This window comes from Dipodomys spectabilis, unplaced genomic scaffold (assembly GCF_019054845.1).
Source record: "Dipodomys spectabilis isolate Male_0828 unplaced genomic scaffold, ASM1905484v1 ptg000266l, whole genome shotgun sequence".
NCBI lineage: Eukaryota > Metazoa > Chordata > Mammalia > Rodentia > Heteromyidae > Dipodomys > Dipodomys spectabilis.
The window spans coordinates 3,533,942-3,558,588 of NW_024870943.1; the positions used below are offsets into that span (position 1 = coordinate 3,533,942).

A 24,647-nucleotide genomic window follows, 5' to 3' on the forward strand; every position below is an offset into this window, starting at 1 on the left:
GTTTCCCCCACCCGTGACTGTGTGCCAAGACCACGGATGGGGACTCCGGGACCACAGTGGAGCAGCGGATACCCACACAGGGGCTGTGGGTAAACTGAGTCCAGGGAAGAGGGAGTGGGGGGACAGGAAGGGGACCAGCAGAACGAGGGGGTGGGAAGCAGGGGCGGGGCAATAGAGGGGCTGGGTGTATCCCACAAATATGGGGGCCTCAGCTTTGCCATTAAACTCCTCCCAGCCAGTCTCAATTTCAGTGGCCTGAACCAGCCAGACATGGCCTCTGCCCTCAGACCTAACGGTCCAGGCCCAGACTCCTCTCACTGACCCAGCCTCTGCCTTCAGACCTGGTATTCACCTCCAGACCCCAGACTCTTTCCCCAGACCCAGGTGTTCAGGCCCAACCCTCCTCCCTCAGACCCAGGGGTCCAGACCCCAGCCTCCTCCCTCAGACCCAGGGATCCTGGCCCCAGCCACCAGCCTCCTCCCTCAGACGTAGGGGTCCAGACTCCAGGTTCTCCCTCAGACCCAGGGTTTCCAGAACCCAGCCTCCTCCCCTCAGACTCAGGGATCCTGGCCCCAGCCACCAGCCTCCTCCCTCAGACCCAGGGGTCCAGGCCCCAGCCTCCTCCCTCAGACCCAGAGGTCCAGGCCCCAGCCTCCTCCCTCAGACCCAGGAGTCCAGGCCTAGCCTCCTCCCTCAGGCCCAGATCCTCCCTCAGACCCAGGAGTCCAAGCCCCAGCCTCCTCCCTCAGATGTAGGGGTCCAGACCCCAGCCTCCTCCCTCAGATCCTCAAGTCCAGGAGTCCAGGCTCCAGCCTCCTCCCTCAGACCCAGGGGTCCAAGCCCCAGCTTCCTCCCTCAGATGTAGGGGTCCAGACCCCAGCCTCCTCCCTCAGACCCAGGGGTCCAGACCCCAGCCTCCTCCCTCAGACCCAGGGGTCCAGGCCCCAGCCTCCTCCCTCAGACCCAGGGGTCCAGGCCCCAGCCTCCTCCCTCAGACCCAGGGGTCCAGGCCCCAGCCTCCTCCCTCAGACCCAGGGGTCCAGGCCCCAGCCTCCTCCCTCAGACCCAGGGGTCCAGGCCCCAGCCTCCTCCCTCAGACCCAGGGGTCCAGGCCCCAGCCTCCTCCCTCAGACCCAGGGGTCCAGGCCCCAGCCTCCTCCCTCCGAGACCTCCCACCTAGTCACACCGGGCTGGGCTGTGCGCCACATCTTTTAATCTAAACACATTGGCATTCGATTCCCAGTCCGGAGCCCAGGCTGCTCCTGCCTCCTCCCGGCGCGGGGATGACCGATGCAGTCACGCAGCCCGGCCACCGTCCCTTGGCCTGAGGACCCCGGGGCGGCGCTGTCCTGGGGTGCAGCCGGTGCGCCCCTTCCCAGGCGGTGGCGGCGCGGGTCACTGCAGCGGGCGGGGCGGAGCCGGGCGTTTATTGCAGGGGGGGTGGGGGGGGGGAGTCAGGGGCCAGGGCAGGGGGCGTCGGCGTCGGGCTCCGCGTCCTCGGGGGTCTCGGGGGTCTCGTCCCAGGGGAAGGCCGGCAGCCCGCGCATGCGCGCGCGGTACACGCGGTCGAAGGCCTCGCTCTGCGCCACCGTGAAGTGGTTTTTCCAGTCTCCGGAGACCCCTGGAGATCGGGGGTGGGGTGGGGGTCAGGGGTACCGGTCCTGAGGGCCTCCTGCCCCCCACCAGCCCTCACAAGCCGGGGGGCCCCCCTTCCCCCACCTCCCCCCCCAAAAAAACAACAGCCACCTGCCCCGGATGTGTGCCCCAGAATGCTGCACATAGCGCATGCACACACAGGTTAAGGGTCCCCTGTGGCGGGGTCAGGGGTCATGGGGTGTTTGCAGTGGGCCTCCAGGGCTGCTATGGACTCCATTTTATCGTGCATTTGTGTGGGTGCCGGTCCTGGGGCTTGAACTCGGGACCTGGGCGCTGGCTGGCCCTGGCACTCTACAGACCGCAGGCGCCACAGCTCCACCTCCAGCTTTTCTGCTGGTACACTGGAGGTGACACGAACCTCAAAGGCTTTCCTGCCCAGGCTGGCCTCCAGCTGCAATCCTCAGCTCTCAGCCTCCTGAGTAGCTGGGATGATGACAGGCGTGAGCCACAGCGCCCAGCTTACTGGTATCATTCGGACAGGAGAGTCTGCCCAGGGTGGGCAGCCAGCAGCTGCAGGTAGCTGTTGTCCTGGTCCCAGCCCTGTGCTGGGGGGGGGGGGGGGGGAGGAAGGACATCCCTGCACTCCCTGCTCAGCCCCTTTTACAGCTGGGGAAAGTGAGGCCTAGCTGGGGAAAGCTGGCCCCTGGGCATGGTGGGGTGGCCGCACCTTTCCGGAGGAAGGCCCCTTGGCGGTGGTCCAGCAGGCTGGGGGGCAGGAGCGTGTAGTTGGACATGGCGTTGGCCTTCATGGAGCTGAAGGCCGAGTGTGCTACGACAGAGCCCAGAGCCTCCTCGTCCAGCGTCCGGCCCAGAAACTCAGAGACTCGCTGCACTGAGCCTTGGAGATCCTGACATGGAGGGACAGAGAGAGGGTGAGTGGAGGGGAGGGGAAGCGGGAATGTCCGAAAGAGGAGAAGGCAGGCAGGCCACGCAGCCTGGGGCTCCCTGAAGACTTCCCTCCCCATTCCACCACCGCCAGCCTTTCCAGATCATTCCTGGTTTCATAACTCCAGACAGCACCTCATGGCCTAGAAACTTCGGGCCACACAGCCAGGGCTGGCCCCAAGTGCCATTGGGCTCTGTGGCCCAGTTTCTGGTTTGTAGAACAGAACTAGATGAAGCAGGGGGAGGAGTAATGCCCAACCCTTTTCCAGATCTTTCCATCAAAAGAACAGCATGGGAAGAAAACAAATCCTGGGGGGTGGGGAGGGGAGACTCGGGGGTCTTTGTAAATGATTTAACTTCTCTTATAAACTTTTTTTTTTTGTCAATAAAGAGCTGTGAAGAGGGGCTGGGAAGGTGGCTCAGTGGTAGAGCGCTTGCCTTGCATGCATGAGGCCCTGGGTTTGATTCCTCAGTACCACCTAAGCAGAAAAAGCCAGAAGTGGCACTGTGGCTCAAGTGGTAGAGCACAGGCCTTGAGCTGAAGAGCTGAGGGGCAGCATCCAGGCCCAGAGTTCAGGCCCCATGACCACCACCAACAACAAAAGAACTATAAGGGACTGGGAATGTGGTTTAGTGGTGGAGTGCTTGCATGAAGCATGCATGAAGCCCTGGGTTTGATTCCTCTGTACCACATACATAGAAAAAGCTGGAAGAAGTGCTGTGGCTCAAGTGGTAGAGTGCTAACATTGAGCATAGAGAGGCTCAGGGACAGTGCCCAGGACCTGAGTTCAAGCCCCAGGATGGACAAAAAAAAAAAAAACTATGAAAACCATCAGGTCGTAGTGGGATTTGAACTCAGGGCTTTGTACTAGCTAGATAAGTACTTGATTACTTAGCTGCATCCCCTTCCTCCAGCCCTTTTGCGCTTTTTTTTTTTTTTTTGTAGGTTATGGGGCTTGAACTCAGAGCCCTGAACTCTTTCACTGGAAGTGAGGACTCTATCAGTTTAAGCCACAGCTCCACTTCCTGTTTTCTGGTGGTTAATTGGAGATAAAAATCTCAAGCTTGGGCTGGGAAGGTGGCTCAGTGGTAGAGCGCTTGCCTTGCATGCATGAGGCCCTGGGTTCACTTCCTCAGCACCACATAAGCAAAAAGAAAAAAGCCGGAAGTGGCGATGTGGCTCAAGTGGTAGAGTGCTAGCCTTGAGCTGAAGAGCTGAGGGACAGCGCCCAGGCCCAGAGTTCAGGCCCCACGACCGGACCCAAAAAAAAAGAAAAAAAAAAAAAAATCTCAAGCTTTCTCACCTCAGCTGGCTTCAAACAGATCTTAGCCTTCAGAGTAGCTAGGACACCAGGCATGAGCCTCTGTTGGTTTTTGAGCTAGCAGTTCACTTACCACCCCCACCCCCCTTCCAGGCTAGCCTGGATCATGATCCTCCTATTTATACTTTTTTTTTGGGGGGGGGGTCCAGTTGGGGGGCCTGAACTCTGGGCCTGGGCGCTGTCCCTCAGCTCTTCAGCTCAAGGCTAGCGCTCTACCACTTGAGCCACAGTGCCACTTTCTGGCTTTTTTCTTTTTGCTTATGTGGTGCTGAGGAATCGAACCCAGGGCCTCATGCATGCAAGGCAAGCGCTCTATCACTGAGCCACCTTCCCAGCCCCTATTTATACTTTCTGATTGAGATGAAGGTGTGGAGGAGAACTTTTTGTCCAGTCTGGTTGCAAACTTCCAATCAATGCTTCCTGAGTAGCCGGGATTACAGGTGTGAACTACCAGCACCCAGCTTAAACAAGACTTTTTCTTTTTTGGTTTTTGTTTTTGTTTTGGTTGGTCATGAGATTTGAAATCTGGGCCTGGATGCTGTCCCTGAGCTTTTCAGCTCAGGAGTGCTCTACCACTTGAGCAACAGCACCACTTCTGGTTTTCTGATGGTTTATTAGAGATGAGTCTCACAGACTTTCCTGCCTGGGCTGGCATTGAACCTTGATCCTCAGATCTGAGCCTCCTGAGTAGCTAGGATGACAGGCATGAGCCACAGGCACCCGGCTTTTTTTTTTTTTTTTTGATGAAAACTGTTCATCCATTGGCATTTAAAGTGTTCTGCTTGCCTGACTCCAGGGTGGGCCAGGCTAAGGGGACCAACCTGCTGCAGCTCCTCGTAGGTGATGAACAGGAAGTTCTCCTTGCCCTGCATCCGGATCCAGCCCTTAATGTGGTCAAACCAGGAACCAAACTGCACTGAGAGCAAAAGGGCAGGGTGAGGGCCAGGTGAGGGCCGGGCAGCCAGGGCCCCTGGCTAGACGGCTGAGTGACCTCCCAGGCCTTCATATATATCACCAAGTTCAACGTTTCTTCAACCTGCTCCTCCCCTCATCCATCTGGCCTCAAACCTTGATCCTCCTGATCTCTGCCTCCCAAGTGTCTGGGATTCCAGGTGTGAGTCACTGTACTTGGCTCTGTGTGAATGTGTTTCTTTTTTGAGACAGGGCATCTCAATGTACCCTAGGCTATCCTTGAACTTGTAGATTCCTACCTCAGCCTTAGGAATGCTAGAATTATAAGTGGGTGCAACCACACTTTGGTGTTCCTGCCTCTCTGGGGCTCCTCCCAGTATGTCTGTGCCTTTGAACTCTCTAGTGTCCTGTTATCTCTGCCACCCCCTTCTCCTTATCTGCTTCCTCATCCTGATCCTCTTTGCCAGGGTTGGGGCTGTCCCCCTCCCCCCAGCTGCCTCCTTGTGTCCCGGGCCTCACCTTCGCCTTTGAGGAAGTTCTGAAGGAACTGGTCGGGCGTGCCAGGGTCCTTCAACTGCCCGGCAATCTTGGAATAGTGATAAAGGGAAACCACCACATCCCGGGGGTTCCGGCCCAGGTAGATCACCTGTGTGTAGATGGGGGGAGGGGAAGGCATCAGTCACAGGTGGGACCCCCCTACCTAAAGCTGCCTGCCTTTGAGCCCCTCTTCTGGGTGCAGCAGGAAAGACTCAGGAAGACTTGTGGAGGAACTTCGTTTCCAAGAGCTCAGCCTTTGCAGAGAATGAGGAAAGTCTCCAACCAAATTCTAGGAGGAAGGAAGGAAAAGAAGAGGAAGGAAGAATGAAAGAGGAAAAGAGCCAGTTGCTAGCAGTTCACATCTGTAATCCTAGCTATTCAGGAGGCTGAGATCTGAGGATCGTGGCTCAAAGCCAGTCTGGGAAGGAAAGTCTGAAAGACTTATCTCTAATGAACCACTAAAAAGCCAGAAGTGGAGCTGTGACTCAAGTAGTAGAGTTCCAACTTCAAGCAAAAAAGCTCAGGGACAGCGCCCAGGCCCTGAGTTCAAGCCCTAGGACTGGCACATAAAAGAGAAAGCAAGCCGGACACTAGTGGCTCACGTCTGTAATCCTAGCTACTAAGGAGACTGAGATCTGAGAATCACGGTTCAAAGCCATCCCGGGCAGAAAAGTCTGTGAGACTCTTATCTCCAATTAACCACTAGAAAACCAGAAGTGGTACTGAGGCTCAAGCGGTAGAGTGCTCGCCTTGAGCTGAAGAGTGCAAGGATAGCACCCAAGCCCAGAGTTCAAGCCCCATGACTGACATAAACAAACAAACAAACAAATAAATGAGCAAGCAAGCAAGCAAACAAGAAAAAAAGGAGGGGGAGGAGGAGGGAGGGAGGGAGGAAAGGAGGGAGAAAGGAAGAAAGGTGGGAAGATCTAAAGCTGAGCATAGAGGTGCATGCCTGTAATTCCAGCATGTAGGAGGCTGAGATAGGATGTTTGCAAGTTCTAGGCCAGTCTGTCCCAAACACAAAGTGGAAAAAAAGCAACAGAGGCTGGGGGCTGTAATTCAGTGGTAGATGTAGTGCTGACTTTAATCCCAGCACCAGAAAACTAAAAATTTAAGGGGAAAAAAAGGCCAATGGTATCTGCTCCCCCGGCCCCCACCTTGGCCTTGGACGTGAAGAAGGCCTTTGTGAACAGCTGGATGGGGAGGTGGGAGCTCATGATGCGGGGGCTGGGCTGGTCCGGGAGGCTGAAGGCGCTCATGATGGTCTCGCACCAGGGCGCCCGCTCCCAGATGGGCACTGAGCGGATCCAGGAAGGATCGCCGTTCTTCAGGATCAAGCAGACAATCTCGATCATCCAGTTGGTGCCTGCAGAAGGGGGAAGGGGAGAGACATTAATGAAGCCCTTATTTCAACCAGTAGTAACGTACAGTGATGTACACCTGTCATCCCAGCTATACAGGAGGTTTAAATAGGAGGATGTCCAGGTCCAATCTGGGCTTAGAGACCTATTAGAAAAACCAGTGGTCAAAGCTTTGAGCAGCTGCCTGTCAAGTGATACCTTGAGTTCAAATCTCCCCCAAAACATTAAAAATCCACAAAGTCCTGTCATTTCAGCTACTCAAGGCCAGAGGATTCAAGTTGGATTGAAGTTAAGAGAGATCCTATCTCAGAAAAGCAAACTACACAAAGAAAGGACTAGGATGTGTGGCCCCGGAGTGGGCGTGGCCAAGGAACCCTCCAGTGGGCGTGCCCACGTCAGAAACCTTTTCCGGGTGGGTGTGGCCACCCCGGGCCACTATTTGATAGGCTGGCTCGTGTGTGGGCGTGGTCACCAGGGGCCTGGTCCCGCGGTGGGCGTGGCTTGAGCGGTAAGGCATTTGCCTCGCATGCGTACCACCAGACAAGGGTCTCACTCTCCAGCCCAGGCTGGTCTTGAACTCGCGCTCTTCCGCCCTGGGCCTGGGTAGCGCTGGAATTCCGGGTAAGCGCCCCAGTCTATTCTGGCTGTGTTCCCTGCGGTTGGAGCGAGGCCAGCAGAGGGCACTGCAGGACACCAAATCAGGACCCAGTCTCTCCGTTATCCTGGTCTCCTCTAGGGGAAAATCAGCTCTACAGGGGACAGGCCGGCAGAGACCCTGACCCTGACCCTGGGGCATTTTAGAGTCTCATTCTATCACCTGTGAGGAGCTCAAGGTGGCTGCCAGCAAAAGCCCAATTCATCAGTCCCTGCTCCTGGCTCTCCTAGTGGCCAGCCCTTGTGCAGCCCTGCCCCTTCTCCCGCCCTGCAGGTACCTGACTTGGGATAGGTGATAATGAAGATGTCGTCATCCCGCACGTCCAGGGCATTCTCTGCCTGGCTGATGCTGTCTGGAGAGTACAGGCCGAGGGGAAAGGGGATGTCCTTGTACCAGAAGTAGTCTCCTGGCAGCTTCTGGCTGCAGGGGGTGGGGGAGAATGAGGGAGAGACAGGGAGTGAGGGAGGGAGCTGCTGCTCTCTGAGCCTCCATTCACCCATCAGCAAAATGGGGGTGCTTCACTAGTCCCCCTCAAAAAATCAACAACCACCAACCAGTCCTGTGACATCACAATTATTATTTAGCATCTCCATGTGATGGATAAGGAGAGCCAGGTTCAGAGCGGTACAGTGACTTACCCAAAGCCACACAGCTGGTGGGACACATAGCACTTTGCATATGAAAATGGGACCAGGGGTTGGGAAGGTGGCTCAGTGGTAAAGTGCTTGCCTAGCATGCATGAAGCCCTGGGTTCACGTCCTCAGTACCACATACACAGAAACCAGAAGTGGAGCCATGGCTCAAGTGGTAGAATGCTAGCCTTGAGCACAGAGAGGCTCAGAGACAGCACCCAGGCCCTGAATTCAAGCCCCAGGACTGAAACATTAAAGAAAGAAAATGGGACCGGATGGTTCCCCATACATTTATCCCTCACCCCAACCCTGGAGGGAGACACAGATCATTTAACCAAAGAGGATATTGACATCAGAGACATCAGGTGCTCAGCCCAAGTCAACTGCAAAGCCCACGTGCAAAATTCACAATGAATCACCAGGTGATTAAGGTTCCTCAATTAGATGTTTTAGGAGCAGTTGAGCTGGGCATGGTGCCACATGCCTATAATCCAAGCCATGCAGGAGCCATAGACAAGGAGAGTGGAGGTCTGTAACCACCTTGGGCAGAAAGTTAACAAGACCCACCTCAATCAATAAGCCAGGCATAGTGATTCAAGGCTGTGGTCCCAGCACTATAGGAGATGTAAAGCAAGAGGAACATAATCAAGGCTGTCCTGGACAAAAATACAAGAGTACCTATAATAAAAGAATGACTAGGGTTGGGAATGTGGCTCAGTGGTAGAGCGCTTGCCTAGCATGCATGAAGCCCTAGGTTCGATTCTTCAGTACCACATACACAGAAAAAGCCAGAAGTGGAGCCATGGCTCAAGTGGTAGAATGCTAGCCTTGAGCAAAAGAAGCTTAGGGACAGTGCCCAGGCTGAATTCAAATCCCAGGACTGAAAAACAAAACAAAACTCTAAAGTGAGCCAGGTGGGTCATGGCTTCCATCCTACCTACTAAGGAGGCTGAGATCTGAGGAGCATAGTTTGAAGCCAGCTTGGGCAGAAAAGTCTGTTGAGACTCATCTCCAATGAATCACCAGAAAAGCTAGAAGTGGAGCTGTGGCTCCAGTGGTAGAGTGTTAGCCTTGAGCACAAAAACACCCAGTCCCTCAGTTCAAACGTCATGACCAGGGGCTGGGAATGTGGCTCAGTGGTAAAGTGCTTGCCTAGCATGCATGAAGCCCTGGGTTTGCTTCCACAGTACCACATACACAGAAAAAACGAAGTGGAGCTGTGGCTCAAGTGGTAGAGTGCTAGCCTTGAGCACAAAGAAGTTCAGACACAGTGCCCATGCCCTGCGTTCAAGCCCCAGGATGGGCAGGACCCAACAATAACAAACCTCATGACCAACACACACATACACACACACACACACACACACACACACACACACACACACACACACACACACTTTTTTAAATAAAGGACTGCAGAAAGCCATTGTTCAAGTAGATCCAGGTTCCTAAGTGGAATCCCATAAATCTGAACTAACTATTCACCATCACACGCAGTACTAGAAGCAACATTACTGAGGTGAACTGGCTCAAGATTGTAACTGGGCAGCACGCATTAAGCAGTAATGCAATTATACATGCAGCAGCGTCACTGCCTGTCCTCATTGGTTGGGTGGGTGGAAGTCATGACGTAATCAGTTGCCAGGCAGATTTTAGCCCTGTGGACAGGCTCCCTGAGGCCATCATCAGTTACTAGGCAGGTTAGCCCCCAAATGCCTGCTGCTGTAGGTCATTCCTGTCTATCTCCATGAGCCTCAGTTTCCTTTTCTGTCACATGAGGATAAGAGACAACCTCTTATTTACTCAGGAGGCTGAGAGCTGAGGATCTAAAGTTCAAAGCCATCCCAGGGAAGACAACTCTGGAAGAGTCTTTATCTCCACTGAACCTAGCAAGAAACTAGAAGTGGAGGTGTGGCTCAAGTGGTAGAGCACCAGCCTTGAGTGAAAACACAAAATGACAGACAAAAAGTGCAAGGCCCCAGCCGGGTGCCAGTGGCTCACACCTGTAATCCTAGCTACTCAGGAGGCTGAGATCTGAGGATCGAGGTTCAAAGCCAGCCCGGGCAGGAAAGTCCATGAAACTCTTCAATAAACCACCAGAAAACCGGAAGTGGCGCTGTAGTTCAAGTGGTAGAGTGCTAGCCTTGAGCTGAAGAGCTAAGGGACAGCACTCAGGCCCAGAGTTCAAGCCCCACGACCGACCAAAAAAAAAAAAAAAAAGTGCAAGGCCCTGAGTTCAAATCCCAGTGCATGTCAGACTGTTAATGCAGCCAGGGTAGCTCTGGTTTCCAGGCTTGCAGATGTATTTCCTAGTCCCTCCCACCCCCCCATCCCAGTCACCCCAACACTAGCCCAAGCTCCCATCTCCTGTTGTGCAGCCCCCACCCAGATCTAGGACCTGGGCCTGGAATTCAGTCCCCCCGTACTGGGCAGGCCAGGAAGCCCTAAAGGTTCCTTTAGCGCTTGGCTGGATTTGGGCCTGCTCTCCCTGACCCAGAACACAAGCCTGGCCCCAGGGGGACCCCTCCCTTTCTGGGGTCACAGGCCCTTTTAGTTCCCACAAACCATGTCAGGAGACTGGTGTGTGGAGATCGCTCCATTTGAATAGAGGAATGTAAGTGTGGAAGGCTGGGCCGTGGGGAGAGGCTGGCAGCATCAGGCAAGGCTGGGCCTCCATGACAAACAGGGCCCAGGATCTGCCCACCAACCCCAGGAGGCCCCTGGGCAGCCCTGCCTGGGCACCCCAGCCCATGGGAACTGTAAGAAATGCCCTCCCCCTTTGGGGGTTCTTCCATTTCCCTCTGTTCTGTTGGCAGTACTGCGATTTGAACTCAGGAGCTTGGCACTTGCTAGTAAGGTATTCTATCCCCTGAGTCACATCATCCTCCAGCCCTGGTTTTTTTTTTTTTTTTTTTGCCTTCAGATATGGTTTTATCTGTTTTTCTTGGGGATCGCCTCAACTCCCGATTCTCCTATCACTGCCTTTCATGTAGCAGGGATTACAGACCTGTACCACCACACCCAGTTCCTTTGTAGAGATGAGGTCTTGCCCCAGCTGGTCTCAAACCACGATCCTCCCATCTCAGTTTACAAGTACCTTGGATTACAGGGGTGACCCATTGAGCCTGGCAGAAAGGCTTGACTTCTTTTTTTTTTTTTTTTTGGGTCCAGTAGTGGGGCCTGAACTCTGGGCCTGGGCGCTGTCCCTCAGCTCTTCAGCTCAAGGCTAGCGCTCTACCACTTGAGCCACAGCGCCACTTCCAGCTTTTTTCTTTTTGCTTATGTGGTGCTGAGGAATCGAACCCAGGGCCTCATGCATGCAAGGCAAGCGCTCTACCACTGAGCCACCTTCCCAGCCTGAAAGGCTTGACTTCTTGCCTCATACATAAAGCCCCGATCTTTTCTCTCTGTACTCCATTTCCTGGCCAGCTCTGGGGTCTTCCTCTCCCCTTTGGATACCTGGCCCAGCATCTGTCCATCTTTGTAATCCGGTGCTCACTGGTTTTATGCTCCTCCATCCTGTGGCTCCTTAATGCCTTTGGGATCAATTCCCAGCCCCGCATCTGGCATTCAAGGCCAGGTGGGTTTTAGCCCCATGGACAGGCTCCCTGAGGCAATTATCAGTTACTCAAGGCCCGCCACAGCCTGGTCCACTAGCTCCTCTCCTCCAGATACCAGCTGTAGTTACAAGGGATTTCCCTCATTCACTGAATAGTTTTCATACCTCTGGGCCTTTGCACGTGCTGTTCCCCCAAAAGAATGCCTTTCTGCCACTTCTCTCGGCATCTCTAGTTAAGAGCTGGGCCAGATGCCACCTCCTAAAGCACTTCCCTGACCAGGAGTCTCTTTTCTTCCACATGAGCTGTCATCTTCTTTTATCTGCCCCTAGGGAAGGGCCTGGCCACAGCAGAGGAGAGGGACACAGGTTGTATTATAGAGCTCTCCCACAAATTCATGCTGTGGGTACTGAGGGTACCATTTCATGGCAGAAGAAATGAAGGCCCAGAGAGGTTAATACACTCCACCAAGTCACACACCAGCCTTCCCAGGAAATCTCATACCTGACCCTGAGCATCTTCCCCTTCCTCCCCCATTCTTCTCTTCCCTCATTCTATCCTCAGTCTGACACACAACAGGTGTGCAATCCACAAACCTGTCCCCGGTTCAAAAGGCAGAGGCAGCCCAGCCCTTCCAGGTTCATATTGGGAGCTGGCTCTGTCAAATCAGCTAGCTGTGTGATGTTGGCAACTCGGCTACACATCTCTGTGCATCAGTTTCACAGTGTGGGAGAACAGGATTGGAAGTGGACTCTGCAGAGAATGTTGGAAGGATTAAAAGCCACACAGAAACACCCAGAGGAATTGGTGACAAATCCAAGTTGGCCAGGCACTGGTGGCTCATGCCTGAAATCCTAGCTACGCAGGAAGCTGAGATCTAGGATTACAGTTCAAAGCCAGCCCCTGGGCAGAAAAGTCGTTGTGAGACTCGTATCTCCAATGAACCAAAGAAGCGCAAGTGGTGCTGTCAATTGGTAGAGAGCTATCTTAAACACAAAGGGGCTCAGGGACAATGTACGGGCCCTAAGTTCAAGCCCTACAACCCACAAAAAAGAAAAAAAAAAAAAAAAGCAAAGAAACCTGAGTTGAGTCCAGTCCCAACTATTCTCCAACCTCCCACCTCTCTGGTCTCATTCTTCTACCTACACAGCAAGCTTGGTCCTGATACAGGACCTTTGTCCTAGCAGCTCCGTTTCCCATTCACTCCCATGACTCTTGCCTGTCTCAAGCCATTGTCCTGATCTCACTTCTACTCAATGAGGCCTCCCCTAATGTTCCTGCTCTCAAACAGGCCTCAGGCCTCTGAGCCTCTTCCCCTTGGCCCTGTTGTACACACACACACACACACACCAGTCCCTTCAGAGCTATCGATCATTTATCTAGTACAATCCATAGTGGACTACCTGGGGGATGGAAGCCAGGTCCGAACAACTTCATGGTGTCACAGACACCTTAGACTCATAGCTCCAAGGTGATTTTATGCAATATTTTTAGTGCACCTGCATATAGGACTCACCAGCCCAGTGAGGCCAGAGGTGGAATTTTCCATTGGTGTCATCATGTGGATGTCTAAAAAGTTTTGGAGCCAGGCATGGTGGCTCTCTCCTATAATCCTAGCTATTTGGGAGACTTCAGACTGGAAGGATCCAGGTCTGATGATGCCAGTCTGGGCATCATTTATTTTATTTTATTTTTTTTTTTTTGGGGTCCGGTCGTGGGGCCTGAACTCTGGGCCTGGGCGCTGTCCCTCAGCTCTTCAGCTCAAGGCTAGCGCTCTACCACTTGAGCCACAGCGCCACTTCTGGCTTTTTTCTTTTTGCTTATGTGGTGCTGAGGAATTGAACCCAGGGCCTCATGCATGCAAGGCAAGCGCTCTACCACTGAGCCACCTTCCCAGCCTCTCATTTATTTTTTGTTGGTCATGGGGCTTGAATTCTGGGCCTGGGCACTGTCCCTCAGCTCTCCAACTCAAGGCGAGCGCTCTACCACTTGAGCCACAGCGCCAATTCTGGTTTTCTGGTGGTTTATTGGAGATAAGAGTCTCACGGCGGGCTGGGAAGGTGGCTCAGTGGTAGAGCACTTGCCTTGCATACATGAGGCCCTGGGTTCGATTCCTCAGCACCACATAAGCAAAAAGAAAAAAGCCGGAAGTGGCGCTGTGGCTCAAGTGGTAGAGCGCTTGCCTTGAGCTGAAGAGCTGAGGGACAGCGCCCAGGCCCAGAGTTCAGGCCCCACAACCGGACTTCCCCCCCCCCCCAAAAAAAAAAGAGTCTCACGGACTTTCCTGCCGGGGTTGGCTTTGAACCATGATCCTCAGATCTCAGCCTCCTGAGTAGCTAGGATGATAGGAGTGAGCCACCGACACCCGCTGACAGAAAAGTTTTGAGACACCCCTCCTACTCTCAACCCATAGCTGGGCGTAGTGGTGCACACCTGTCATCCCAGATACAATGGGAAGCCTAACCTAGGCCAACTGCATCCAGACAGGAGCCTGGGCAGGAAGCAAGTCCCTATTCTGAAAATAACTCGTGCAATAAAAGTGGAAAACTGGAAGTGCAAGGCCCTGAGTTTTCAAACTCCAGTACTACAAAAGCAAACCAATATAAGTAACAAATAAACAAACATTAAAAACAAGCCAACCAAAACCCTGGGGAAGGCCCAACCATGTGCTTTGTAGGGTGAGTGGATGAACAGGACGAGAGCCAGCAATGCCATGGTAAATCTCCAGAGATGCTCTCCCATCCAAGCCACGCCCACCACACCCACCCATGGTGACCACGCCCACCCATGGTGACCACGCCCATGGGAGGGGCATGTGTCTTCCTGGTCACGCCCTCTAAATCTCATTCGCCCGGCCCATCACAACCACGCCCACTCTAGCCACGCCCTTCCCATTCCATTGCTGGGGGTTTTGCAGGGAGGATCCTATTCCTGCGTGAGGGGCAAGAAATAATTGTTTTCTCTTTCTCCCTACTTTAACCAGGTTATACTAAGGCCAATCCTTGCTAAAAAAGGAGTCTTGAGATGAGGAGATGATCCCAGACTGAGGGGAAGGGGATCTTCAGGGTCAGCCCAGGTAGAGGAGAAAGTGAGGCTGGGAAGGTGGCTCAGTGGTAGAGTGCATGCCTAGTATGCATGCAGCCCCAGGTTCGATTCCTCAGTGCCACATCAATAGAAAAAGCCGGAAGTGGCGCTGTGGCTCAAGTGGGAGAGTGCTAGCCTTAAGCAAAATAAGCTCAGGGACATTGCCCAGGCCCTGAGTTCAAGCTCCAAGACTGGCAAAAAAAAGCAGTTGTAATCCCAGCTACTCAGGAGGCTAAGAGAGGCTCAGGATCTGAGGCTGGCCTGGACAAAATCTTGAGATGGCACAAAAATAAAAAAGAAAGAAACCTCAACTTCCCCAAGATGATTAACTTTTAACCATTTTGGGTTTTTTTTTAATCTTTTTTTTTCCTTTTTCTTTTTGTGGGTCATGAGGCTTGAACTCAGGCCTGCATCTTATCTCTGAGCTTTCTCACTCAAGGCTAGTGCTCTATCACTTTGAGCCACAGCTCCATTTCTAGTTTACTGGTGTAATTGGAGGTAAGAGTTTCTAACCTTTGTCTCAAATAGAGCATATGCCTCTGCCTTGGACAGGGACAAAGCCATTCCTTCATCACATGGATAGGATATTTATTGAGGAACTACCATGTGCCAGACAGGGACAGGTGACAGCAAAGCCCCTGAATTCAAATGACCCATGACTGGTTATGTACAGGAAGTTGAACAGACCTAGGAGGCTGAGGAAGGAGGATCTCAAAGTTGAGGCCTGCCTTTGGGGACAGACAGAGAATGTCCCCACTGGTGGAGGCTGCAATTGTGTGTGTGTGTGTGTGTGTGTGTGTGTGTGTGTGTGTGTGTGTGCTGGTCTTGGGGCTTGAACTCAGGACCTGGGCACTGTCCCTAAGCTCTTTTGCTCAAGGCTAGCGCTCTACCACTTGAACCACAGCACCACTTTCAGGTTTTTGGTGATCGATTGGAGATACAAGTCTCATAGACTTTCCTATGCAGGCTGGCTTTGAACCTCAACCCTCAGCTCTCAGCCAGGATTACAGGCATGAGCCGCTGGTGCTCAATGGAAGTTGCAATTTTGGATGCAGGCAGGCAGAGAGGCCCTCTGATGGGGAGATCTTTGGCAAAGATCTCTGAAGGAAGGGAGGCAAGAAGTCGGGGGTGGGGAACCAGATGGACCCTTGTATGCAAGGGGGATGACTTGAGTCGAGCTGGCAGGGCGCCCTGGCTGTCTCCAGCTCCCCTTCGGACTTCCTCCGAGACCAGGCTGGCCTGCTGATTCAATCCGTGGCCAGCCTGACTTCCTCTAGGAGGTTGCCTGGGCGCCCCAGTCTGAGCCAGCTTCCAGGCACCCCACAGGATTCAATCTGTGGCCAGCCTGACTTCCCCTGGGAGGTTGCCTGGGCGCCCCAGTCTGAGCCAGCTTCCAGGCACCCCACAGCCATGACACAGAGTCTAGCACCCTAACTGCCCCACGCCGTCCATCTGCCACTCCCCTCCCCCACTTCGCCAGGCGCATCTGGGCAGATGTCCCCAAGTCCACCCAAGAGATGACTCAGGATTTAGCCAGAGCCAAAGAAAACCTCCTCCTAGCTGGAGTGTGCGCATCAGGAACTCTTTGCGACACTACAGGAGGAGGCCTTGGCTGGCTCCTCCCCGCTGTCCAGGACTCGAGACTTATCCAGGGCAGCCTGGATAAGATGCTGCTTGAATACTTAGCGGTTCATTTCCTTTGCCTAGCCTCCTGCCTCTGCTAGTAGTGGAACTGGAAGGGAACAGAAATTTTCTTCCTTCTGTGTGCTAACTCAAAGAACCAGCGTGTGGTGGCCAGGCAGCCCCCCCCCCCACTCTTATGACCATCGGATAAAGAAGGAAATGGAAAATGGAGACACCGCCCCCCTCTCCCCCAAATAGCATAGATGTCCACAAGGGAGTGGCTGGTGAAATGCCTACCAGGATGTTGACCACAACATCGTTTGAGGAAGGGCCAAACCAATAAAGCAGAGGATATAGAAATCAGGACGCCTGAGGACGGACGTTGGAGGCCAGCCAATCAGAAGGAGGCGTTTCGTCTGGAGAGAAAATGGTCAAAGTCCAGAGACTTCAGATTTCTGCAGCTTCCTGTCTATAAGTTCTTTCTATTTAAAAGTCCACAAACAATCTGGGAGCTGCTGCTCAAGCCTGTCATCCCAGCTATTCAGGAGTGTGAGATCTGAGGATCACAGTTTAAAGCCAGCCCCGGGCAGGAAAGTCCGTGAGACTCCTGTCTTCAATGAACCACCCCAAAATCTGGAGGTGGAGTTGTGACTCAAGTGGTAGCGCACTAATCTTGAGCACAAAAGCTCAGGGACAGTGCCCAAGTCCTGGTTTAAGCCTCAGGACTGGCACACACACACACACACACACACACACACACACAGCTGACAAAGACAAACTAGTGAATGAAATGCAGGCAGGAATGTTGAGGGTAAACTCTTCTGCAATTCTCATTGAAATACATCAAAGAAGCCAGGAGTAGTGCCTGTCATTTCACACTATGCAGGAGGTAGAGGTCAGGTTTGAACTTTAGTCTGGGCAAAAGTTAGCAAGACCCCATCTTAAACAATAGCTGGGTGTGGTTGTGAGTATCTGTCATCCTAGATATATGGGAAAAGAAAATAGGAAGATCAAGGTTCAGGCTTGGATGTAAAGATGAGACCCCCAGCCGGGCGCTGGTGGCTCACGCCTGTAATCCTAGCTACTCAGGAGGCTGAGATCTGAGGATCGCGGTTCAAAGCCAGCCCGGGCAGGAAAGACCGTGAGACTCCTATCGCCAATAAACCACCAGAAAACCGAAAGTGGCGCTGTAGCTCAAGTGGTAGAGCGCTGGGCTTGAGCTGAAGAGCTGAGGGACAGCGCCCAGGCCCAGAGTTCAAGCCCCACAGCCGACAAAAAAAAAAAAAAAGATGAGACCCCCTCCCCACCTCAAAATAACCAAAACAAAAAGGGCTGTGGGCATGGCTCAAGTGGTAGAGCACCTGCCTCACAACTGAGAGATTCTGAACTCAGACCTTGGTACCACCCAAAAAAATGATTGCACCATATCTCTATATCTAGATCCATTGACCGGGTAGACTAGTTAATACACCTGTTTGTTTTTTGATCTTTGATATCTCTTTCTCGTGTTACTCTAGCAAAGTGCAGTTAGATAAACAACTGGAGAGCCAGTGCCCTGCCAGAGGGAAGGCCCAGCCTCACACCAGGCCAGCAGAGGCTGGCCTTGTGGTAGGAAGGGATGTTTGCTTGGCTTTCTTTTGAGACAGCCTTGCTATGTAGCTCATCTGGCCTGGAAACTGGATCTTCGCACCTGCATCTCCTGAGCGCTGGGATTACAGGCTTGCATCGGATGTGTGGTCTGCATTTGTCATCAGCTGGGTGAATAGCCAGCCCAATTATTGCTGTGGTAAACTCGGGGAGGGGGAAGCCCCGATCCCCACAAACCGATTCTGGGCCCCTGCTTCCTCCCTGTCCTGGCGCTGCAAATGAATGACATTAGAACTTGCACCTTACACCAACTTGCTTATGTTTCTGAGCTGGCTCTACCTCTTGCCCTCCTTTCTTACCCAGCTGGGGATGGGATGCAGGGTCTGTTCATGTGCTAGGGAAGGGCTCTACCTGGTGACCCACACCCATTTAGGCCTCGCCACCCCACCACACCCCACGGAGTGCAGAAGGCACCTTACCATACCTATCAATCCTATTTGAATACTTTCCAGCCTGGATTTATTCAGAGAATAATAATAGTACTAATAGTGATAATAATAAAGTCTGAGGCCAGGGATTCCCTCTGAAATCCCATCACTTAAGAGGTAGAGACAGGAGGATCACAAGTTTGAAACCAGCTTGGACTATGTAATGATAGCCAAGAAGCCTGTCAAGCCAGCAAGAGACTCAAGCCTGTAGGCGTGGCTTTGACCAGAGTGTGGCTCCCACAGCTGCAATTTGTAGGGCGTGGTCATGTGGGCGTGGTTTGGACACAATGGGCATGGTTGTGATGGGTGGGGCTCAGGGGCGTGGTGGGCGTGGCTTAGGGAATAGAAAGCTGGTTTAGCAAGTAAGTAGGAAGGTCCCAAGTTCTATCCCCAGGGCTGAGACTTTAAACTAGAGAGAAAATCTCTTTACCTCTTCAGGGTCCTTTGTGCTAGACGTTCCTGACTGCTACTAATGTCAACTCAAGGACAGAAAAGGGGCTTTAAAAAAAAAGTGTCGGGGCTGGGAAGGTGGCTCAGTGGTAGAGTGCTTGCCTTGCATGCATGAAGCCTTGGGTTCAATTCCTCAGCACCACATAAGCAGAAAAAGCCGGAAGTGGTGCTGTAGCTCAAGTGGTCGAGCGCTAGCCTTGAGCTGAAGAGCTGAGGGACAGCGCCCAGGCCCAGAGTTCAGGCCCATGACTGACCAAAAAAGAAAAAAGTGTCATCTCCCCCCTCCCTCACCACACAGATGGTGGCTAAATTCACAAGGGTGGGTTGCAGTACCCAGGCAATGAATGAATTTACGGAGGGGGGGACCGGGAGGCTTGGAAAACCGAGACACCCAGCTCACCCAATGTGTGACACGACTGATTTTGGCCAGTGCTCCCTCTTGCTCTCTCCCTCTTCCCCCTCTCCCTTTCTGGGTCTCCGATCAGGCCACCTGTCCTACCTGTTTTCTAGGCCCCCCCCCCTCCAGCCTGGCCAGCGACACTGTCAGTGCCGTCCAGTTCCCCGGTGAGGTTCACTCTGTTCCTTCTGTGTCCCACGCTCGGACACACAGGGCCTCCTGCCTGGGGCTCTTCCCACTGCTCCCCTGCCCGGCCCTCCCTCCCTCCCTCCCTTCCTCTCTTTCCCTCCCTCTGTCCCCTCTCCTTTGTCTCCCCTACATTCCTCGTGTGTGTGTGTGTGTGTGTGTGTGTGTGTGTGTGTGTGTGTGTGTGTGTGTCCTGTCCTTGGCTGAAGCCTGGAGCGGAGCCTCTGTTCCAGGTTTCACTGTGTGGTCACACGTGGCCATCCATGACTTCAAATGTGACCGCGGAGCCCAGAGGTGTTTGGGTTTGGGTGAAGCTGGCGATTGTGCTGAGATGCAAGCCTTTACATTTTTTCCACAGTGGTTCCTCCAGTTGGACAGTGTGAGCTTGCTGGGGGAGGAAGGGGAAAACCAGGGCTGGGGGGGGGGGGGGAGAGCTTGGACCTGAATTCAATTGTCCAACCATAAAAGGGAGGAGATCAGAATGCCAATGGCATCTTTTCTGTGGAAAGTCACCCCTGTAGCGAGAAGAGGCACACGAGGCACACTCCATTTTCAAAGCCTCCGTGTGAGTGATGGGAAGCAAAATGTCTTAATGAGAATTAGAATAAAAAATCAATGACCTGCTGATTGGGGGGTACTCTACCATTGAGCCATACCACCAGCCCTTTTGGCTTTATTTTTTACATAGCATCTCTCCTGTTTATTCAGCTGGCCTGGACTTCCCATCATTTCTACCACTCATGCACTACAGGTAGATGCGGTCACACCCAGCCTGTTCTATGAGATGGAGGCTTTGATAACTCTTTGCCCAGCTGGCCTCAAATCACAATCCTCTCTAGGGAAGCTCCAGGAGTAGCTGGGATTACACACCCAGCCCTGCCTGTTTCTTTTGACTCTTCTGAGTGAGGCAACTAGAAAATGTTTTACCTGGGTCTCATACGGTGAGTCTAAGAAGGATGGACACTGTCATCAGCTCTGTTAGGGTCACAAGTGCCCAGGTGGAGTAGTGCCCTCCCGTAGTCTCTTCCTGTGGTTTGAAGTCCATCTCTAATACTTTAAGAACCGGGTCTCTAGCTGGGCCTGGCGGCTCACACCTGTAATCCTAGCTATTCAGGAGACTCAGATTTGAGGGTTACAGTTCAGAGCCAGCCCAGTCAGAAAAATCCTTGAGACTCTTCTCTCCAGTTTACCTCCAAAAGCTGTGGCTCAAATGGTAGAGCTCCTGCCTTGAGCAAAAATGCTAAGGGACTGCAGGAGACCAGGCCTGAGTTCAAGTCCCAATAACTGATGCATGCACACACACACACACACACACACACACACTCACACACACACAGAGTGGGGGTCTCCAAGGTCAGAGGCGGAGCTCAGCGGTAGAGGTAGAGAACTTGTCTAGCAGGTGCCAAGGTCCTGAGTTCCACCCCCACCCCCACCCCCAAGCACCACAAAACACATAAACCAACAACCAAGAAGGGAGTCTTGGGAACTTAATAGGTGATTCACAGCTCTGGGCCTCAGTTTCCCCCATCTGCCAAATGGAAACCAGTGCTGACCCCAGGCCTGTGGGGCCTGGCCAGGTGCAAAGCCCTTGGCATGGGGCCTGCTCAGGTGTGCCCGGGGGAAGGTCACGGTTACTGTCATCCTGGATGGCTTCCGGGAGTTGGAGAAAGAAAAGAAAAAATAGAACCCAAACTAAGCCACCAAATAGGCACAAGTGCCCAGGCGATGGGGGGGGGGGGGTTGGGGGAGGGTGCTCGCCAGACCCGGGCAGGCAGGAGCCCGGGTGACCCCACTTCCCACCTCTGCCAATCCCTAGGCCATGGTCATTCCCCCCCCCCCCCCCCCCCCCCCCGGGGTGGAGTGCAGGAAGGCGGCTGGAAGCTCTCATCCTGACACAGAGACACAGGCTGTATACTCAGCATTAGCAAGCCGGCCATAAAACCCAGAGCAGGGATCAGAAACCACCTATCAGGGGACTCAGAGGTCAGAGGGAGGGAGGAGCGGCCACGAAGGCCACAGTGGGCCACTCAGGTCCAAAAGCGAGCTTAGCTGCTCTTAGCCTCCCTACCCTGATTGAGAGAGAGAGAGACCCGCCCCGCAGTCCCGGCTGAGCTTCCTTCCCACTTCCTGCCCCTCCCCAAATCCTGGGCAAGATCCAGGCATGGTTCCCAGGGTGCAAATCCTGGCCACGCCCCACTTGACAGCTGTGTGACTATGGGCCAATCCCGCACCCTCTCTGAGCCCGAAATCTTCATGTGGTAACACTTAGTCATTCACTTTGGTTAATCTCATCTGGAAGGATGAGCTGCATTAATAGATGGCACAGGGTGAGCTGTTGGAGGTTATAGGGATTGTTAAAAAAAAAAAAAAAAAAAAGAAGCTGGGTGTGGGAGGCTCACCCCTGTCACCCAAGCTACTCAGGAGGCTGAGATCAGAGGTTCGAAGTTCAGAGCCAGCCTGAGTAGGAAAGCCCGGAAGACTCTTATCTCCAATGAACCACCAGAAAACCGGAAGTGGCGCTGTGGCTCAAGTGGTAGAGGGCTTGCCTTGAGCTGAAGAGCCGAGGGACAGCGCCCAGGTCCAGAGTTCAAGCCCCTATGACTGACAAAAACAAAACACAAAAAAAGCCACAACAAAAACAACCCCTGGCCTCATCCATGCTGGTCTCTGGTTTTCTTCTTCAAGCTTTATGGGTAGTTTTTTTTTTCCATGGTGCTGGGATGGAACGCAGGGACTCCCACATGCCAGAGCATTCTACCATGAAGCCACACCTCTAGCCTTATTAGACCTTTGGAGTTACCTTTTTTTTTTTTGCCGGTACTAGAGTTTAATCTTAGAACCTTGGGCTTTCTAGGCAGGTGCTCTACCAGTTGAGCCACTCCCTCAACTCTTGCCTTTTGAATTCCCCCACCCAGCGCAAGAAGAAGACAGCCCCCAAACTGCCCATCACACAGAAAGTAGGCGTCGGTATCTAGAACACTGTAAGCAAAGCATCTGGCCGACAGTCCTGTGGCTGGAATTCAATGTTCAGTATGTGTGGTCCAGGTATGCCTGCAATCCAGGCTCAAAGATGGAATGGGGCCCCTGGGTTGTTTCTTTCAAGCTGTTATTTGCCTCTTCTGGTCCTTGACACCAGCCACCTGTGACTCCTCTGACAGTCTAGCCTCAGCCCCTCCCCACCTGGTAACCTTGACTCGCCTGGGCTCAAAGGTTGCCCAACCTCTCTCCATTCATCTATTCATTCACAGAAACCCACGGGGTTTCTGTTGCCTGCCCTTGAACAGGCAAACATTTTGGTACCCCCAGGTCAGATCTGAAGTCAACTGCGGTGAGGGGTCCAGGGACCCCATTGTGGGCTCACCAGTCCCTCTCCCTGTCTAACCTTAACTGTCTCGTGCTGCATCTCCAAGTAGTTTGGTAGAAGAGACAGGAGGGGCACCTGGGAAAAGTTCAGTACTCATTCAAAGGCCCTAAGGTGGATAATGCCAGCCAAATAGGCAAAGGAAGCAGCAGATAGAAGCCAACATCAGGAGGGAGGTGGGGACTAAGAGGCAGAGAACCTTAGTCGCAAGTCTTAGCACGGTGGTACATGCCTATAATCCCAGCACTGGGGAGGCTAAGGCTGACTTGGAGGCCAGCTTGGGCTACATAGGAAAACCTTGTCTCAAAAACAAAACAGAAAGCAAAGACCTACTGGAGCCATATCCACCGAGGAGCAGATGAAGGGAACACAGAGATCGGGCCTCGGCCCCCAGTCCACAACCCCATTTCAAACCTGTCCTGAGCACATCTGTCCTGATCTCCATTATGTATCTGTGTGTGTGAAGAAGATTTCTGCTGGATACAAGAAATCTGTGTCTTAAAGCTTTGGACAGACGGAGGGGACTAGAGTTAGGGCAGCTGGGGATAAACTCAGGCTTTTAGTACAGAATCCCTGTGAAGTAGCGGGAGGTGCAGGGTTAGAGAAGGAAGGGGGAGGGGCTCTGAAATCAGAGGGTGGGCAGAATGCAGGGGGCCAGGCCTGGAGGGGCTTGGGCTACTGGGGAGTCACACAAGAGCTGAGAGACTGGGAGAGGCGGCTCAGGGCCTAAGGGAGGTTGAAGCTGGGGGGCGTCGGGGAAGGAGGCGGCCTTCACAGGAGAAGGGATGGTTCTGGAAGAAGATGCATCAGCAGGGCTGTGGTGTTGTCTGAGGGTCCTGGGAAGGGGGTTCCCATTAGGCAGGGTTTCCCCCACCCCAGGGGAAGGGGGAGGTGATGGAGTCCTGGAAGCCAAATTTGCACGTGAGGCTCAGAGAAGATGAATGACCCGCCATTGAAAACACACCCAAAGGTAGATCACGAGGGAGGGGACTGTGGCCCGGAAGAGTTCTCTAGGGGTAAAACGGTACAACCCAGAACCCTGGAAGAGAAAAGGTTGGGTAGAAAGGGCTAGAACCTTTTCTAAACCTGAGAAAGGAAGCGTGGCAGCCCAAGGGGCCCAGAGACGTTAGAGCACAGGTAAAAATCACACAGCAAGAACAACCTGGCTCTTGCCCCAGCAAGGAGAGCAGTGGGTTTCTGAGCAGGACAGAGAGGGGTGATGGGAACAGGGTGGGGGTACACAGGGCACCCCTCCTCACGCGGGCCCACAAGGACCCAAGAACCCCAAAAAGTCTCCTTTCCGGGGGCGTAGAATGCAAAATGTCAGAGCAGCAGATCACCCCACTTGTCAGCTTGCTGTGTGCTCTGGGGTGGGGTGCCTGCCTTCTCTGAGCCTCGGCAGAGTGAAGAAGAGAGGCTCTGGGGGAGAGGGGGGAACCAGATTCTGAATCTGGGGTTCAAATCGACTTCTAGCCCGGGGATGATCATCACTCACATCGTGGTCCCTCTCTCTGCCTCAGTTTCCCCATCCGGGTATCCACCACGAGGTCAGTTATCACCAGGGATATTGGAGTCACCCCATGTTCCCACCTCGCGCGCCCCTCCCTTGGAAGGAGGCCTCGGTCCAGGCGCCCCGGGTCCCCAAAATCCTTCCTCCTCTGGCCCCCCGCCTTTGGGACCCTCTGTGCCCCCGCGGGCTGAGGACTTTGTTGGGGGGGGGGGGAGAAATGGATCACAGGCAACTTTGGAGCCCAAGTTCCCTGCGCCCCGGGGCCTGGCCGAGGCTGGGGGTGCCCAGGATCCCCCCTTCCCTCCCCGACCCCGGGCCTCACCTGAGTTCCAGGATGTCCTCCAGCGCGTCCCAGGGGGCCGGGGGCTGCGGCCCGTCCATGGCGGGGCCGAGGCCGGGTGCGCCGAGCGTCTGCGCCGCGCGCCCAGCCGCCGGGAGCCTAC

General features: G+C 53.7%; 1 protein-coding gene across 1 annotated transcript; it reads right to left on the reverse strand.

Moving 5' to 3' along the window:
- Positions 1-1,455: 1,455 nt before the first annotated feature.
- Sult2b1 (sulfotransferase family 2B member 1) lies at positions 1,456-24,647 on the reverse strand. The gene is made up of 7 exons (XM_042700111.1): positions 24,527-24,647; positions 7,607-7,749; positions 6,471-6,679; positions 5,296-5,422; positions 4,686-4,780; positions 2,325-2,505; positions 1,456-1,622 (listed from the first exon to the last, which is right to left on the reverse strand). The coding sequence occupies exons 1-7, from the start codon at positions 24,583-24,585 to the stop codon at positions 1,456-1,458; spliced, it is 981 nt and encodes a 326-aa protein (XP_042556045.1). The 5' UTR covers positions 24,586-24,647.